General features: G+C 42.0%; 3 protein-coding genes across 3 annotated transcripts; 1 reads left to right on the top strand and 2 right to left on the bottom strand.

Moving 5' to 3' along the window:
• The first annotated feature begins 882 nt into the window (after positions 1 to 882).
• CSUI_009826 (uncharacterized protein) lies at positions 883 to 7739 on the top strand. The gene is made up of 2 exons (XM_068069935.1): positions 883 to 6501; positions 7625 to 7739. The coding sequence occupies exons 1-2, from the start codon at positions 6072 to 6074 to the stop codon at positions 7639 to 7641; spliced, it is 447 nt and encodes a 148-aa protein (XP_067918087.1). The 5' UTR covers positions 883 to 6071; the 3' UTR covers positions 7642 to 7739.
• A 3107-nt stretch (positions 7740 to 10846) lies between these two features.
• CSUI_009827 (rna polymerase n-terminal domain-containing protein) lies at positions 10847 to 13723 on the bottom strand (the record flags this gene model as incomplete). Its single annotated transcript, XM_068069936.1, has 4 exons — positions 13601 to 13723; positions 12507 to 12693; positions 12000 to 12191; positions 10847 to 10974 (listed from the first exon to the last, which is right to left on the bottom strand). Exons 1-4 carry the CDS (start codon positions 13709 to 13711, stop codon positions 10847 to 10849), a joined length of 618 nt encoding a protein of 205 aa, XP_067918088.1. The 5' UTR covers positions 13712 to 13723.
• A 3140-nt stretch (positions 13724 to 16863) lies between these two features.
• CSUI_009828 (dna-directed rna polymerase iii rpc8) lies at positions 16864 to 18400 on the bottom strand. Its single transcript, XM_068069937.1, has 2 exons — positions 18291 to 18400; positions 16864 to 17628 (listed from the first exon to the last, which is right to left on the bottom strand). Exons 1-2 carry the CDS (start codon positions 18374 to 18376, stop codon positions 17457 to 17459), a joined length of 258 nt encoding a protein of 85 aa, XP_067918089.1. The 5' UTR covers positions 18377 to 18400; the 3' UTR covers positions 16864 to 17456.
• Positions 18401 to 18449: the final 49 nt, after the last annotated feature.

The raw sequence follows: 18449 nt of genomic DNA on the forward strand, positions 1-18449 counted from the left end.
GCTAAAAAGAAAAGAAAAGAAGGAAAGGATTTGAATGCCTTCTCTTACACAAGAGAAAGTGAAAAAGAGAAAGTTGATAGAGAGGATTGCCAAGATGTCTCTGTATGGTCTAAAGAGATGCAAACGTGGAGAAAAGGAAAGACGATCCTTCCTTTATCTTAATCAAGAAATGAAGAAGCATGGAAATGTCTGTTTATGAGAGAAAGAAATCCCTCACTTCAAAGTCTTCTCAGTCGCGATACGAGGTGTACAGACTGTATGGAGATAGAGGGAAGACAAGAGAGAGAGAGATAGAAACGTTCTTCCCTCTCCTTTATCTACTTACCTATTCTTCGTGTATATGAATGTATAGAGAGATATATGCACTTTATCACCCGTGTATAGAGCAGGGAGATATCTATCTAGAAATCTGCTTTCGAGTCCGTAGATCAATAATAGATGCTCTCTATCTCTACATACATCGATCTATACATACATCTCGATTTGTGTCTTTGATACATATCTCTATGTATGAAGTTTCATGTATCTATGTACTAGTTACCTCTCTCTCGGTCTGAAAGGATCTTTCTCCAATTGATCTATCCTTAGTCGACTTATGGACTTCTCAATGACATTTCCTTCACCTTAATCTATCTATCTATCTTTGATCTATTTATCTGCCTCTGATCTATCATTTATCTTGAATCTATTTATCTATGGATCTTTCCCTGTCTTGCCATTTTGCGTGATTGATTCACCATCCTTTCCCCTTTTCATTTCCAGTCTTTTTCTTATGAAAGAAAGAAATTTAAATCGAGAGACATCTCTCAAGTTGCACTTCAATAGAGAGAAGAAAGAAGAAGGAGAAACAAAGACTCTTTGTTTCTTCTTCTTCTTTCTTTTCATCGTTCATAAAAAGCGCCGGAAAGACAGCAGGAAGATCCCATGACTATACAGATGTAAAAAGAAACACGAGACACGCATGCAAACAACTTTTCTTTCTTTCTCTACACGAGTTACTTCTTTCTCTTTCTTCTTCCAAATCTCTTTCTCTCCTTTCCCTATTTTCTTTCTCTTCTTGTTCTCCTTCTTCTCCCTACTACTCATCTTTGCAGCTTCATCTTCTTCCTTCTTTCTCTGGGTCTCTTCTCCTCTTCTCCCCTTCTCTCTCTTTTTCTTTGATCTCCTTCTCTTTCTCGTCATCGGTGATATCTCCATTTCTTTCTTGTCTTTCTTTCTTTCTTTCTTCTTTCTCTTCTCTTTCTCCATTCATGTAGAACGACTGCTTTAATCTTCATCCCTAAGACTTGAAGAAGAAGAGGAAAGAGACGCTTCAAGAGCATGTCTCTCCAGACTGCCTTCATCCATTTTACATAGTAATCCTGAGCTAGCACATTCTTCTCTTCTTGCAATTCTCGGCCTTCCATTCTTCTTTCTTCGATCAGTCTCTCCATCTTCTCCTCTAGATCTTTGTGGAGGCAGGCGAAACATCTCAAGCTCTCTAGATCCACCTCGAGGAGATGATCCTCTTCTCTCTCTTCTTCCTTTACAGACATCTCTCCAAAGGAGATCTTATCAACACCCCTCTCCTTCGTTCTTCTCTCATGCGCCTTTTCTTGTTCTTCTTGCTTTTCTTCTTTTCGCAGGTTCTCTTTCTCATGTGTACAAGAAGAAGAAGAAAAAGAAAAAGAAGAAAAAGAAGAAGAAGCAGAAGCACTCAGATCCATGTGGTTCTTCTCCGAATATAAGGACCCGATTCCATTGGTCTTCTCTTGTTTGTCTGTGTTCTTTTCGTCTTTCTTTTCTTCTTCTTCTTCCTCTTCCTCTTTTTCTTCTCTCTCAGATGCCTCAGAGAGACGTAGAGGTGACCTTTTCCGAAAGAGAAGAACTTTCTTCGGGGTGGAAGAGCCGAGAAGAAGAGAGAGAGAAGTCTCCCTGTCTTGGACACTCCTCTTCTCTTTGTCTTTCTTTTCTTGTGTTCTTCTCTTCTTTTCTTTACAGATATGACAGCAATGGCTACAGAAGATTCTTCCTGGATGAAGGAAAAGATCTGAAAGAGCTCTTCCCATCAGTTTGACCATGATATCATGACTTGTCGATCTGAAGATTCGGGTGTATGTACACCTCAACTTCGATGCTTTACGTTCAAAGGCCAATCCCAGACCTCCTAGACATGATGAGAAGTCCAGAGTGAAGAGGTTGTAAATCTCTTCTTCATATTCTTTCAGAAAGATCAACGTTAAAAGTGTTCTTTCGATCTCTCTCCCATCAAACACTACTTCTTCACTCTCTTCTTCATTCTTACCTAAACTCATACTCCAACATATCTCTCGATCAGCTGATGGTCTTCTCTCCAAGTCTCTCATCCCCCCGAAGACACCCCACTTCATATCTCTTTTCTCCATATCAACAGGTCCTTCTTCAGCGCCTTCTCTCTCTTCTTCTTCTCTTCTTGAAAGGTCTTTCGCTGTATCTCTCTTTTGCCTCTTCCACACGTCTCCTACTTTTTCTATCAGTCGAGCCTGGGCTTGCTTGAGGTGTCTCTTCACCTCTAGGGAATCTTCTTCTTCTTCGTCATCTTTCTCCTTCTTCTCTTCTTTCTGGTTTGCATTTCCATACCATGTCTTCTTCAAATGGAGTATATTGTTAAAGCCGAAGAGCTTCTCTCTCCATCCATCTTTCTCTCTTGTCAAAGAGAAAAGAGACTTCTCTCCAGCCGAGAAACATTTCTCTCTCTCTTCGATTCTTTCTCTCTTTCTTCTCGGGTGTACCAACTCCGCAGGAGACTCTTCATTCTTCTTCTTTCTCTTCTTTCTTGACTCTTCGACCCCATGGGATTCGAGAAGAAGGAAAGACGGCCTAAGACATTCACAAGACGAGTCAGAGAAGACAGAAAGACCCCAAGGAGAAGAAGAAGATGGCGAGAAAGAAGAAGAAGAGAGGGTGTTGCACTTCAAGCAAAGAGGATTGACGGGTGAGAGAGATCTCCTTCTTTCTTCTTTTCTTCTTCTTCTTCGGAAGGAGAAGAAAGAAGAAAAGAAGAAGATGACGTGCTCGCAGAGAAATCTAAGAAAGATAGGAAGGAAAGGAGAGACAAAGAAGAGGGAAAGAAAGAGATTTGATCTGATAAGATGAAAGAATAAGCCTCTCCTTTCCTTTTTTTCTTCCCTTAAGATCTTCTTCTCTCCTTCTTTCTTTGTATTCACAAGATACAGGCCATCTAAGAAAGTAGAGATATATCTTAGATCTGTTCCTTTTCTTCTTCTCTCGTTTCCATGTTCGGAATTTCTTCTTGTATTGTCTCTTCTTCTTCTTGTCCCCTCCTTCACTCTATCAACGGAGAAAGATGAATAGGGAGAGACACGAGAAAGAGGTCTTCTTTTCTGTAGCTTTTCTTTCTCTCTCCCTTCACTAATACAGATGGGAGCGAAGAAAGACTTCTTCTCTTCTTCCTCTTTATCTTTCTCCTTGCTGAACGTATTTTCTTGCTCTCCACGTCTACCTTTGAAAGGAGAAGAGAAAGACAGGAAAGAAATTCCAGGAGAAGAAAGAGAAGGACAAGAGGGAGAAGGACAAGAAGAAAATGTCCGTCGTGAGGGAAGAAGACAAGGAGAAAGCAAAGATGAAGAGAAAGAAAACGAGGAAGAAGAATCAGTCGAAGAAGAAGAAGAAGGAATGCGATGAGCTTGGGTGAAGAGACGGCAGTTGTCTGTACTTTCGAAGAAGAAGAAGAGGGTTTGTCGATAGAAGGTCAAAAGCAAGATGAAAAGAAGGAAATGAAAAGAGATTAGGGAAGAAGGAAGGTGTCGATACACTTGAAGGTTCTCATGTCTTTCTCTTCTTCGAGAAGAGAAATGAGAGGATGGAAAGAGAGGAGAAGAAGAAGAAAAGAAAGAAGAAGAAGAAAAGTCGTTTTTTTTCTTCTTCTTCTTCATGTTTCTTCTTCAGCCTTGTGGGAAAGACTCCAGTCTCGCACTAGGGAAAGAATTTCGGAGAAACAAAGAAAGAAAGAAAAGAGAAAGAAAGGATTCATAAGTGAAGCGAAAAGTATCGATCGTTTCTTTGAAAGAAGAGGAGAAGAAAGACTATCAGGAGTGACTTGAATAGATTACCTACACACGTATGCTTTTCTTTTTCTTTTTCTTCTTCAGAATCTCTTACATCCTAGAAACCTCTAAGACAACAGGACCTCCCGCGAAAGAGAAGAGAAAGAAAAGAGACTTGTTGTCAGGTGTATGTACACTGGAGATGAAGAATGTGTCTCACATCCATCCGTCCCTCTATTCACCTTAAGAGAAGAGAAAGAAGATTAACTTCTCTCTCGTTAAGTCTGTCGCTTCTCTCTTTCTGTCTTCGCCTGCCTCAGTCTCTCTCTCCGCGTTTCCGTGCGTGTGCATTTAATGTATATGCAACTAGAGAGAAAAGAGAAGAAAGAGAATGAATGAAAAATACACGAGGAAAGAGAATGGATCAAGAGAAGACAAGCTGACGAACTCACCCGTCTCTCCACGGAAGAAAAAGAAGATATGAGTTGACAGGATATGGAATGATCCTTTTCTTCTTCTTTCGTGTCCTTTGTATTTCTCTCATACATCTTCTCTATGAAGGGGAAGATGTATGAGAGAAATAAAAAGATCCTTCTGAAAGGAAAAGAAATCCAAAGACTTCCGGTGAGACCCTTCAATCTTCATTTCGAAACAGAAAAAGAGAAGAAAAGAAAGAAAGAAAGAGATGTGACAGAGAAGAAAGAGAGGAGAATCGGTGCTTCCGCTTTCTTTCCGTCTAAAAGCTTTACAATTGAGAGATAGAGAAAAGATGGAGGGCGTCCTTTCTCTTCTCCTAAGTCTCTTTTTCTATTTCTCTCTTTGCTTTTACGTCACCTCCCTGCCTCTTGTTTGCTCTTCTTTTCAGAGACTTTGTGTGTAGACCGATAGATAGATAAATAGATAAGCCTCTCCCGTCGCTTTCTTCCCGTTCTTCAATCTTCCCTCTCTCCTTCTCTTCCCTGTTCATTCGAGAAGAAAAGACACAAACAGGAAGAATGAAAGAAAGCAAACTTCCGAAAACGATTGAGTGGAAGAGGATTCCGAAATTCTCCAAAGAAGTCGAGAAAAGAACAAACGATGAAGAGCAAGACACAAGATGGCGAGACAGAGAGAAAGGAATGAAGACAGACGAGCCGCTCCTGAAGGAATCCTAGAGAGACAGCGAGAACACAACAAGCCATGAAGCGACTAAAAGAAAGAGAGAGAAAGAAAGAAAGAAAGAAAGAGAGAGAAAGAAAGAAAGAAAGAAAAGCGCAGACAGAAAAAGGGAAGGAAAGGGGGAGTTTTCTTTTGACTTTTGCATGCATGCTGCGGGCCAAGCAGTGAGGAGATTTTGAGGGGCCATACGAGAGACAAGGAAGAGAAGGAGAAAAAGAGATTGAACGTACGAAGAAGGGAGACGTGTTTTTCTCTTGAGAGAAGAAGAATTCTCGAGATAATGAAGAAGATTTCTCATGCGAGGGACGGAGTTTGGGTTAAGAGGGGCTGTCCGTTTTCTTTCAGACATGCGAATTCTCCTCGAAGATTGAGAACAAGGTTCCTCTTCTTCACTCTTATGTCGAAGAAGTAAGAAAAGAAGCTCTTAGCGTTTTCGATCGTGTCTCTCCTCTCGCTTGTCTTTATCTCGGCAGGAGGAGCAGCAGACCCTCCTATGGGCGCTCTCTCCTCCTCAGCAACTCTAGAAGGGCTAGCTGCAATTCTCCTGCTTTCTTTCTCTTTCTTTCCTTCTTTGGACTTTCCACACACGTTGCTTTTCTATCCGTCTGTTGTCTCAAGAGTAGAGACTCCACTTTTCGAAAAAGTCCAACTTTTCTGTCCTTGTGATGACAGGACCAACCGGGGAAGGAGGATTCTTCTTCTTTTTCAACTAAGCTTTCTTCTTGTTCATCCTCTCTCTCTTCGTCGCAATTGTTAGTCTGTTTTCTTCTTCTTCATCTTCTTTTTCGTATTCTTTCATTTCTTTGGCTCAAATCACCTTTTATTCCGGTAATCTTGTCCCTGACACCCCCCTCTAGTTCCTGTCTTACAAACCAAAGAACGAACGCCATGGAAGAAGGAAAGACTGAGCGAGAAGATTCTTCTTCTTCATCATCTTTTGTTCTTCTCTTGGAGGAGAATAAGCCACCATCCACATCACCTTCTCAAGATAGTATGGGGCGTGCTACCTTCCCGAATAAGAAGGAAGATGAGAACAATCCCTCCACAACCCCCCTTAGATGGGATTCTTCTTCATCGAAATCTTCAAAGAGAACTTCTTCTTCTCATCTTCCTGCTGGTCATCAAGACGGCCAGGAAGATCAAGGAGAAACAGACAGGTTTCCTCCAGGGTCGTTGCTACCGGGGGCATCCTCTTGTAATGAAGATACTTCGTTCATAGGCAAACAGAACGAACCGAAATGCCCTTCTCTTTCTTCTCAAAGGCTATCTTCTCCAAAGGCATCACCAGGTCGTCTTTCTTTGGGCCTCCCCCCCCAGTCTGAGAGAGAAGAAAAAGAAACAACAGAAGGCGAGAGAGATACTACCAGTCCGCCGCCCAAACCCATACAAAGAGGTAGAGGACCTCCACGGGCATCAGCGGCCGCAAGAAAATTAATGGAGAATGATGAAACGTTGAAAAAAATCTTAACGGATACAGAGCAACTCGAAAACTTACGTCACAGGAATGTAAGAAAGAAACATACAGGGTCTAAGAAGACAAGGAAAAGTATACTGGCTAAGAGTTCACGCAGTCGCAGTGCTATGCATTCTCAGACAGGTGTTTAACGGCACCTTAGGTAGGCCTGGAGACAACGGCCTTCTTCTTTCGCTGGGCTCCTTCCTTACACATGTATTGGCAGGAGGCACCTTCAGATAGCTATATAAGCACGTTTTCTCAGGTGTATGGGCACCTTATCTCAGGTGTATAGGCACCTTATCTCAGGTGTGTAGAGACCTTTCTCGTCACTAGAGGGCGGCGCGCTTAGGTGGCCATGCCTCTGACGTGTGTATACGCCTGCCGTCACGTCAAGCCGTCTTGATATCTTTTTTCTGCCCGGACACGATAGCTGCACTCGATGATTCTCTCTAATAAAGCGAAATGCATCTATCACTGTAAATCTCACTCTTCTCTCTTACTTTCCTCCAGAAGAGAGGATCGGCAGCCAAGTGTAAGTTTGCATGTAGAGGGACCATACCCCTCGTAGAACGAAGCACGTCCTGAGGAGGGAGAGATTTCCTCTCTTCTTTTTCAGGAGGAACTGCGGAAATCGCATTGGAGTTACATTGAAGAGCACGGAGAACTGCGAGCTGTCTTGAATGACTTCTCTGCTGCTGTTCTTATGAACAAGCCAGTAAGGCATACCTTGTGCATCCGAAGCTCGAACCAGAGAGATCAGACTCTTTCAGGCATGCAGTCATTAGCTAGCTGCAGACTCGAACATCCCGAGCCACACTCTACCCTAAAAAACCACCCTCTCTCAGAATGCATGAATATTCCGTTCTTCCTTAATGGTGGGATGGGAATCATAGCCCAGTCAGTGTGCGCGGCGCCTTCTCCCTGTAAGCTACGTAAGACAGGGGCAGAAAGAAGAAACCCCTCTTGTGAAGAGGAATTCTCCTACCTTCTCTTCTCATTTGAAGGAATGGCATAGCTTGAGCGAGATAGAAAATCTGAACTGGCGACGCCGTATGATAGAGTATCGTCGTCTCTTTCCCCTTCTGTTTTTTTCTGTTTAGGAGGATATCTATGCTTATGCAAAAGATTACTTTTCCTCTTTCATCTCTTAGAAAGGTGAAAAAGAAGAACAACACCATCAAGGGGAAAACGAGAACCTTCTGGACTTTTCGCTTGTTTACCTCTTTTAAGGCTGCTCTTGAGTCTTCCACAACTCTTCTTCTCTTATCCGATCTACGAGCTAAATCGATGGAAATCTCATCGGGAGACCAAACAGAAGAAGATACGTTCTACACACATGAAAGTCTTCATCTTGCTAGGACCAGAGAAAACGATTAAAAGGAGAACATCTTGACAACATAATACACTAGTGTCACAATGCCCTTGCTACCCTCACCGACCTCTCAAAAGATTTCTATCTATTTATCTTTGATCTATCTACCTGTCTATCTTTAATCTATGTACCTATCTGAAACCTATCTTTTCCTATCTATCGATCGATCCATCTATGTACCTATCTAGCTGGCTTTACTCTGTACATACAGACAGGGGTGCCTAGAGGAAGAAAGAAACATAGGCTCACAGCCTTCTTATTCGTCTATTTCACTTCCATCCAACTCCCTCTTCTTTCTCTCTCTCTCTTCTTCACTCGAGAGAAACAATAAATGGCTTTGAAACGCACAAAATATTCACTACGCATGCACAGAAGTAACTTGGCAACATAGATTCATAAGAAAAAGCATGTGCATATACACCCTATCTATATATGTATGTGTATGTGCTGTCTGAGATCTATCTTGAGAAATCTTCTAAAAGGAAGGGAGTGGCGATGATTCCGATGCGTGGTAGAAGAGAGAGAGAAAGAAAAAGACTTTCTCCTTTCATTTTCTGCGAAAGCCCAAACGAAGCTCTTCGCAAAGAAAAGGCTACTGAAACAGAAAGGGAAGAAAGGTTACGCAAAGAAAGAAAGAAAGAAAAACCGAGAAGGGTGTTTGAGAAGAGAGAAAGAGGTTATGCACTCCTCGAGAGATAGCGACAAACTTCATGTGAAGGCTTTCACAAAGAAAAAGACGGAAAGAAAGAGTCGTCTTCTGTTGACAGGAGTCAAACAAACCTTTTTACTTTCTCTTGATCTCCTTTCTCTCACGATGACTGACAAAAACAAAGAGAGAAAAAGAAAGAAAGAAAGAGAAGCCTGCCCGGCCGGCTGTATGTACGTACACCCCCCCTCCATTTCCTCTCTATGTACACTCGAAAAACGAAGAAAGAGACACGGAAGAGAGATGAACAGCACAGACTTCTCTCGTTCTTTCGTCTTTGGACGGTAGAAGAAAAGAGAAATAAGCAAAAGAAAGAGAAGTTCTCCGAAGATCTCCTATTTTTTCCTTTTTCCAATCTTGTATCTTCTTCTTAGTTATATGAGCTGTACATCCACAAGGCCGATGAAGGTTTTCTCTACCACTGCTATAAACACAAGAAACAAGAAAAGGGTGTGTGAAAGAGACAGAGAGAGAGAGACAGAGCTAGCTTCTCTCTTGGTCCTACAACAGGAGAAAAGCAAAGAAAAGCCAGAGAGGAAAGTAGAAGAGAGAAGGGAAAGAAGAAGAGGAAGAAGAAAGAGAAAGGGTTTAGCGACGAATCTCCTGACCTTGTATCCTCTCCTTAGGACCGTCAGGCCTATCTTATCAAGAAATCTCTCGAAAAGAGAATAAGGGGAAAGACTGAGAAAGAAAGAGAGAAAGAAAGAAGAGAACTTCGACTCGCAGCCTAACGTAGACACAGCTCCTCGGTTTTTTCTTCGGGTGTATATACAGACAAGCAATCCGTGCGTACGATTATTCTTGACTCGAGCTTTCCCCTCTTTGGTCAGTCCCACCAGGCTTTCATTCCTAGTCCATCTTCATCTACAGATCCCTAGGAAGAATCAACGAACAGAAGAGAAAGAAAAAAAAAGAAGAATAAGAAGAAGAAATAGAGCAACGAAAGAGTGGAAGACATGGTCTCTTCACGGAGCACAACAAGCAAGCACATCGATAGCAAGCAACTCCTACACAGAAAGAGAAAGAGAGACAGAGACAAAGACATAGAAAGAGTCCACCTTCTCACTTTTTAGGAAAGAACGGAATGAACGAGAGAGAAAGAGAGAGAGAGAGAAAAGTTTCTGTAGTGAAGCTATCCCGGATGAGAGGATGAGGAGAAAAAAGCCAAGCATCATTCCTTTCTCTCTACATATGAAAGAAACCTCTTCTTTTCCTTTTTTCCCGATGTCCGCATTTCTCCACATTCCCCTCAGGAAAGAAATAAGAAATCTTCTGTCCTCGCGTATATCGAAGACGAAAGAAACATACGCACGCTTAGACGAACGAGAGAAAGACGCGAGAGCAGAGGAAACTACTCTTCAAGAAAGACACATCATGCGCAACATAGAAGGAAGAAGAAACACACAGGCAGGGAGAAAGCCAGAGAGAGAGGCAGGGAGATTGTCTTCGAAGATTTAGCCTGTAGAAGATCGATACAGACAAATGCATTCATCTCTCTCCTGTCTGTTGCTATCTCTCTCTGTTTGAGTTGAGAAGCGACCTCTCTCTCTCTACGTATACATAGACACATACAGAGAGAAGAAAGAGAGAGCCCGAATGAAGAGAGTAGACACAAAATGATAAGTAACTTCCCTAGGAGACAAAGAGATAGATGAATAGATAGATAGATTAAAGATTAAAGATAGATAGATAGATTAAAGAAATAGAGATAGATAGATTAAAGAAATAGAGATATCTCTCTCTCATAGATAGAAAGTAAAGCGAGGGAGAAACGAGAACACCCAAAGACTCGTCATCGTACATGAGATTCGACAAGTCATTAATTAAGGCTTTCTCAGCAAGTTTCGACACAAAGAGACACTTCATTCTCATTCAGTCATCTCTTGTAACGAATACCCCCACCTTTCTCTCTATATATATAGAGAGAGAGAGAGAAAGAGAGAAGAAAGATGAATCTTGGCATGTGTTTTGTATGTGGCTCGATGTGTACAATGGCTGTCCAGTGCCCCTCATGTAGATACACCTGACTAGGTTTCTCATTGTTATCCCTGCGATGAACTTGGAAATTCACGAAATGTTCTCCTCCGATCTATCCCTTTCTTTCTTCCTTCCTTTTCTCTGACTCTTCTCTAAGAAAGAAGAAAGAAAGGAAAACTCACAAAGACAAGCATAGCTGAGGTATTCTTTTCACTTGGCTCCTCTCCTGAAGGAAGTAAGCTCCTCTTCGAAGCTACATGAGCTGAAGAACCTCCCCCGCCTATTCGAAATGGAAAAGGGAGAAACAGAACAAAAAAGTGAAGCAACTTTTCCTGCTAGGAGAAAGAAGAAGATAAGAAGGAGCATATGAAATAGCTATCTAGCCGGACAGGAGTTGAAGACGCAGGTAGCGTTGTAGTCGCCACAATAGTAGAACGAATCAGGGTAGGATCCCCGCAGCTAGCCAGGAGAGAAGACACGAAGAAGAATTTGTCAAGCAGATAGCTCTAAGTCCTCTACGACTACTACTGGAGCTACCTCTACGACAAGTAGCTAGCTAGACATATGAATGAAAACAACATAAAGAAGATCAACAACATGTCCTAGTGTCTCTTTCTTGCTCTTGACGTCCCCCTAAGATAGTGGGAGAAGCAAAGAAGAGTCTCGCACTATGAAGTGATAGGACAGAGAATTGAAGAAGAGACGTTCGAGCGGGAGAGAGAGATCATTATAGGCGCTAGGAGAAAGATCAGTTCATACCTTGTACATCTTCAAAAGTATGACAACAAATAGATCCATATGAAGAAGGTCCTTTGTTGTTCTTTTTCACAGAAAGAGTTAAATATTCCTTTCTTTCTACTCTCTTCTATCTTCTCTCTCGTCTCTCTCCATATGAAGGCGAGAGGAGAAAGAAGAACTCTTTAAATCTCTCTCTCAGTCCTCCTTCCCAACAAGGACGAGGCATTCTTCTTCCTTTAGTCTTTCTTTCTTTCCACCTGTCCTTCTTCTTCCGAGAGAAATCGTCACGAGAGACCTACCTATTCAGTGGCCTATCGTTTCTACAGAAGAAACAAAAGGATAACTACAAGCAGATGAGGAAGGAGACAGACAGAATCGATCGGTAGCTCCATACTTCACACTCATTCTCCTTCTCACGGTATCGTATGCTTCTTCGAGAACCTTCTCAGCACCTCTGAAGAGCAGATTCTTCTCTCTCTCGGTGCATCTTTCTTTCTTTCTTTTTCTCTCTTCCTATCTTTCTACTCCTTTCCTGTTCTTTCCCCCCCCCCACTCCTTCTTTCTTACCGAGAGAATGCGACTGGCTATTCGAGAAGCAGACTTCCCTCACTCGGAAGCGAATAGGCTGGTGGAGAGGGGCATATTCTAGCTCATGTTCGTCAAACATCCAGTACCATCGACTTGACTGCTCGTTAAAACCTCGAGGCTCACGCAAAGATGCGGCAGGAAGAAAAATATCTTCAAAGAAACCTAGAGAAACTAGAAAAAGAGGAAGGCGAAAAGAGACAGGAGAGAAAGAGACGGGCGAAAAGAATGAAGTTTCCCTGGGTGTCGTTAGCTCAATGGTTCGAAAGAGACAAAGTTATCTCTCGGATTTAGGTTCTTCTGCAAACACGCGATGAAGAGGTCTATACGTTTAGCAAGAAAAAAGAAAGAAAAACCTAAGGACTGGAGTGTATATACACCTGGAGACTGGAGTGTATATACACCTGGAGACTGGAGTGTGTCTACACCTGTTTTATGGATGTGAAGGAAAGATGGTGACTTTCGCTTGGATATGAATGGCTTCGTTACCTCGTAATCCTTGGCTGTCAGAGCTGATAAGGAGGCCTTCAAGAATTTCGCCTTGGAACGGTCGGAAGACGACAAGAGTGAAATCGACCTTATAGCGAATACTTCCGTCTCCACCTGTTCTTATTCGAGCCTCTCTGACTCGATGAAGCTCATGAAAAGCTACCACCAAACCGCAATCCGTTATCACCTAATCAACAGCAGACACATCACACTCGACAAGCATTATACATACCTCTAGAGATAGATTAAAGACAGATAGATTAAAGATAGATTAAAGATAGATAGATAAATAAATTCTTCTCCTCCTTACGTCTTTCTTCGCTTCAAGCTCTCTCACGTCTTTCCGTCTCCTTCTGGATCTACGAGAAAATATCCATCACCCCGAAGAGGGGAGAGAGAGAAAGAAAGAAACAGAAAGAAAGAAAGAAGCTACTACCCTATCTCTCCTAGAGAGCAGGCATGAAGAACGTGGAGATCATGATAGCTAGGGCATGTATGGGAGAAGAGTAATTTTAAGAGCGTTATACGTAGAGCCTGGACCTTCACAAATAACTCTCCGGAGCGGCTACTGCTCTACATTTCGATAAGAGGGGATTGTCTCCTATAGAATCTGATAGGCAAAGACGGCTGTAATGTCTTTCTCTACAAGCACTTCTCTGAAGAGAAAGAAAGAAGGGAGGAAGAAAGAAAGAAAGAAAGACAATACACGTCTACATAGAGAGGACTTAGAGACCTGCATGAGGAAAGATGACAAAGGGGGAAGAGAGAAATGAAGATTTGTCAAAGAAAAGAGATGTCTGTCTACAGGTATGCGTAGAGCTGTATAGACATGGATACTTCTTGAGCGCATCTGTAATAGAGGAGAAGAAGACAAGTCTATAGATGCTGATACATGGTCACATCATACAGACCGATATATCTTTACTGCTGAGAGAGAGAGAGAGAAAGAGAGAAAGAGAGAGAGAGAGAGAAGAGAAAGAGACTCTATGTGATACACGGGTCCGAGTCCTACAGGAGTAGAAAGTCGAAGAAGTGCGAAAGAAAAAGCCAAATAAAGAAGAGGAAGAAGCGTATGTAGACAGCAGCAGACATACCTTGTTCAGATACTTTTCTTCGACCATTTTTCTCAAGACTTCCCCTTGACTTCTCATCATATCTTGAGGGAGAACAGAGATAGAGTCGTGAAGAAGAGATAAAAGAAACATCGTGCTGACCACTCCTTTTGCATCTCTGCCTGTCTGACGAGATAGATGAAGTAACGACAAACAACGAAGAGGGAGAAGAAGAAGAAGAAAAAGATGGAGAAAAGAGATGGTAGAGAGATCAAGTATCTATCCAGCTTCTCTAGATATCATGTGAAAGAAGATGCGTTCTGCCTTTGCTTGGCTCATGTCCTACTGGAGAGTCTCGGCCAAGTAAAAGCTCTTCTCTCTTCTTGTTCTTCTTTCTCGCCGTTAACAGCATCGACATAATGACCCACGAAAGCCCAGAATCGATTCTCGAGACCTTAAAACTCCCATACAGACAATCGACGCCCTCCGGCCAGGAAAGACTTGAGTGAGAGAAGAAGAAAAAAGGGGAGAGACGTCACGGTATGTGAATGGGGAAGGCCTGTCGAGGAGTATCGCGAAGAAAGAAAGAGAGAAGAAAGAAAAGATAGATATATATCGTAACCTAAGAGATTTCCCGTTAGACAGGAATTTCATATGAGGTGTACATACACAGACGGCAACTCGGCTTAAGCAAACAGGAGAAAGGAAAGTGTTTCGCCCCTTTCTTGAGAACTCTTTAGATTTATGATGCTTCAAGAAAGGAAGGAAAAAAGAAGTTTTAATTTCTCCATAGTCATTCACACTCGAAAGAGAGATATGGAGACGCTTACGCTCCTCCAAGGAAAAGGCGGATTTAGGTAGCCCAATGAGACCAAAGAAGGAATGCGAGGGCTTTTCTCCTTCTTCAGAGAAAGAATGCTAGGGCTTCTTCTTCTCGCTTTTTTTTTTTCTTCTTCTTCACGAGAGATTCGATTCAGTCTTTCGTGAACAAGGCGGAAAGAAGGCGGCTTCAAATCAGAAAGGACAGAAGGAGAAAGGAAGAGAGACAGGCCGGAGGAAGTTACTTCGATTTACCAAGAAAGGAGCACACACATACTTGGTCGTTTATAGAGAAGCTGTTTTACTTTCGCATGCAAAGAACAAGTAAATGAGTTTGTTGATGCTCGGGGCGGGTCGGATTCATCGATTTCTTCATCGATGGAATGCATGCATGCAGGGGGTGTGCATGCAATCATTTGTCAACAGAGATCTCCCCAGAGAAGTAAGCCTTCATTCATCGATCAAGAGATCTATACATCCACTACGCTTTTCTTGTCTTTCTCGTCGCCCTCTGATTTGAAAAAGCCAGACGAAGGAACAAGAAAGGTGTCTTCTATGAGAATTTGATCCTAGCCAGAAGTAAGATATACAAGCATATGCACACTGCGTATACATCTGTCAAGTCCGGTTATATTATATAGATCACATGTCTTCTGGTACTTTGTATAAGTGACCTCCCATCGCCTAGCATTCCAATAAGACTTCTTCGATACATGAAAAGTGACTTTTCTTTGCACCTCCAGTACTGTTTTGCCACATCCTCTCCAGCAGGAGTTTTATCAAAAGGAGAAAGAAAGGTCTCCTCGACCTTTATTCTGTGCAAAGCGCCCGAACTTTCTTCTCCTCTTCTCTCTTCATGCGCCCCGAGATGTCTGTCTACATGCGCCTCATACACACACTCCTTCCTTCGATAATGAGACCAAATCACAGTTCAGTAGGAGTCTTCTTCATCTAGAGATATCTCGCCTAGCTGATACATACCAGGAGAAATTCAGCTTTGATGTCTTTCTTCCTCTTCCTCGCTATTTTCGTATTTTATATCTCTGCTCTCCTGTACGACACGCAGTCCCTCAAAACAAGACTACACTAGAGGAAAGAAGATGGTGTATGTACACCTGATCTCCGGTGTACATACACCTGACCTCCAGTGTATATACACCTCGTTTTGACAATAACCTTCATCTCTCTCTGCCCCCTTCTCTCTCTGTATCTGTATAGCTCCATATCTCTCTTGTGGTGTGTGTACGGACAGTGAAGAATTTGACTGACAATGGCTTAAGAGCATAAAAACCTTCGAACTTTTATCTCTTCGTTGGGTTGTTTTACCCATACTGCAAAGACAGTGAAAAGAGAGAGAAAGAAATTTCCTTCTGTTTTGGCTTTCAGCAGCTCGCTCATTCATTTATTCTCTTGCAGTTGCAGAGTCAATCTTTCCTTGACCAAAACGTTCTGGTTTGGCCCGTAGCCCCCACAGCTACCTGGCTACTCCTGCTTCGATGGTAGTCTTTCATCTTTCCTTTCTTCCTGCTTTTCTTTTTTCTTCTTGTCTTTCTTTCTTTATGAACCAAGGCATGCATGACGCCAAGATTCTTGCTTACTTTTCGTGAGTCTATCTAGACATGACCAGAAGAAAAGAGCGTACATACAGAAGACAAAAAACTTTGTCTATCTTCTTCTATTCTTGCGACTCTTTCTTGACAAAGAAACTCCACGTAACTTTCACGTTCTTCTTCTTCCTCTTCAGGAGACGAAGAAGAAGAAGAAAGAGAAGACGATGAAGAAGAAGAACATCATCTACTTCATTCTCCCTCTATTCACTCACGACAACATGGATGGATGGATAGATAGATAGGTAGACACATCACGTCATCATCGACTAAAAGAAAAAAGATCAACAGATGCCCACACATATCTAGATATATATATAGATATATACATACATATATAGATAGATACACATACATATACATCTATATATATCTTATCAAAGCATTTCATACGATCAACGATGGATTCATATAGACTGGTAGATAGATATGACTGAAGATGGACTGACATTTATGTGAAAAGAGAAAAGAAAGCAGAGACAAAAGAAAGAAGAGAGAGAGACAAACGGAGAGAGAGACAGAGAGATACGACCGTCGTCCGTTGCTCGATTGGATAAATTTACAAAGACAGGAGGGGATAGAAGGAAGGAAAGAAAGAAAGAGTGAGAAAGAAAGAAAAGGATAGGAAAAGAAAAACTCGAGCGAACAAAACGAGAGAGCCAGACAGATAAACAGATAATGCACATCCTCACTGATACACTCCCCTCATACATATATATATATATATATATACAGCGATGCACTCATGTATCTACGGAGATGTATCTATATATAGATGGAGAGATAGATATATAGATATATATATATCTCTCTCACTAGACGTATAGAGAGGGCAGGGACTGTATAGAAGGAGCTGTCTGTTGTAGGACCGGCGGACCTTCGAGAAAATAAGGAATGAAAGGGAGAGGAAGAAGAAGAAGAGAAACAGTTGCCATTCCAAGGGAGAAGAAGGAAAGGGAAAAGACGAAGAGAAAGCAAGACACAAGGAGAAAGACAAAGAAAACAACTAGCCTAAGAAAGCAAGAGAAGAAGAAGAGAGATCATGCTGATAAGAAAGAGATCGATTGAAGAATGATAGATATCTAGATCGATTGAAGATAGATGTATAGATCAAGAGCAGATCTTCTTTCGTCGCGCGATAAGTTCTACTCCTCATCCATTTCTTCCAGGCCGGCAACCACCTCGAGATTTCTTTCTTTCTCTCTCTCCCGAGAAGAAAATGCACGAGAAAAAGGAAGAAGAAAAGAACAAAGTGAAGCGAGACAAGAGAGAGAGAGACGTTTCCACCAATGACACACAAGGAGGATTCCCCTACTATCTTTCAACAAAAAGAAGAAGAAGAGAAGGCGGGATCAAGGGGTGATAGGATGATGATCGGGTGTCTTCTTCTTCTCCTCCTTCCTAGCTTGTTTTTTCTCTGTCTGAATCTTCCTCTTTCCTTTTCTTCTTTTTCGTCTTTCTCGGTGTTGTGGCTATTTGCAAGTCCATAGAGCATCATAAGGTGAGATATGTAGAGTGAGTTTAATCCCCACAGGGAGGGGGAAGGAGAGAAGGCCGTCGATGGCGACCATGGCATCTGGAGAGAGGGCCCGAACTTCTATCCTCCTCGCCACACCAGCACTCAAACCTCCCGATGAAAAAATACTATACACAACACAAAGAAAGAGATAGAAAGAAAGAAAGAGATAGAAAGAGTGAGAAAGAATGTGAGAGGAAGGAGGAGAGAGATGAGAAAGAGTGAGAAACAAAGAGAGAGATAAGAAAGAAGAGGGAGAAAGAAAGCAAGAAAGAAAGAGAAGAAGCGAAGACAAAGATTTTTTTGACACATATACACGAGGATAGAAAAGTACCCATTAGACGGTGTAAATTAAAGACATAAAGAGAGAGAGGAGACAGAGAAAGAAAGAGGGAGGGAGGGCAAATAAGAGAGAGAGAGAATGAGAGATAAGATATAGATAGAGTGAAAGAAGGAGAGTAAAGAGCGAAGCTCGAAGACGAGTCGATCATACATCTTCTATACACGCATAACTGATGGCACCTATATCATACACACCTATACATATATGACATAATTATACATGTGTGTATATATATACAGATACATAAATGTATAGATACGTATACGTACAAAGAAGAAGAAGATCCTTCATTAGTGAAAGGCCAGGGCATGTGAAAGAAAGAAAAAAAGAAAGAGGAGAGTTCCCGAGAAAGGAGAAAGAGAGAAATTAATGAGAGAGAGAGAGGCGTTGTTGCGGTGTATGTAGTAGTAGTAGTGGTAGTGGTAGTAGGTGAGTCCCTTCCCCTACCTGTTTTCAATAGGCTCGCGAACGAAATATCTCATGATAGGCATGGATGGGTGAAAAAGCAACTGACGATTGACCTTCTCTTTCATGCCTTCCCAATCCAAACCCTCTACACAACCCCGACAAGAAAACAGGAAGAAGAAGAAGAAAAGAACAAGAGAA

The sequence above is a fragment of the Cystoisospora suis genome (assembly GCF_002600585.1).
Source record: "Cystoisospora suis strain Wien I chromosome Unknown contig_6126, whole genome shotgun sequence".
Lineage (NCBI taxonomy): Eukaryota > Apicomplexa > Conoidasida > Eucoccidiorida > Sarcocystidae > Cystoisospora > Cystoisospora suis.

Bases quoted from the DNA above. Each gene is read 5' to 3' on its own strand.
- CSUI_009826 (XM_068069935.1), top strand. From the start codon at position 6,072: ATGGAAGAAGGAAAGACTGAGCGAGAAGATTCTTCTTCTTCATCATCT.
- CSUI_009828 (XM_068069937.1), bottom strand. From the start codon at position 18,376: ATGAAAGAGAAGGTCAATCGTCAGTTGCTTTTTCACCCATCCATGCCT. The intron at 17,629-18,290 runs GTAGGGGAAGGG...TGTTGTGTATAG, and splicing joins CGCGAGCCTATTGAAAACAG to TATTTTTTCATCGGGAGGTT.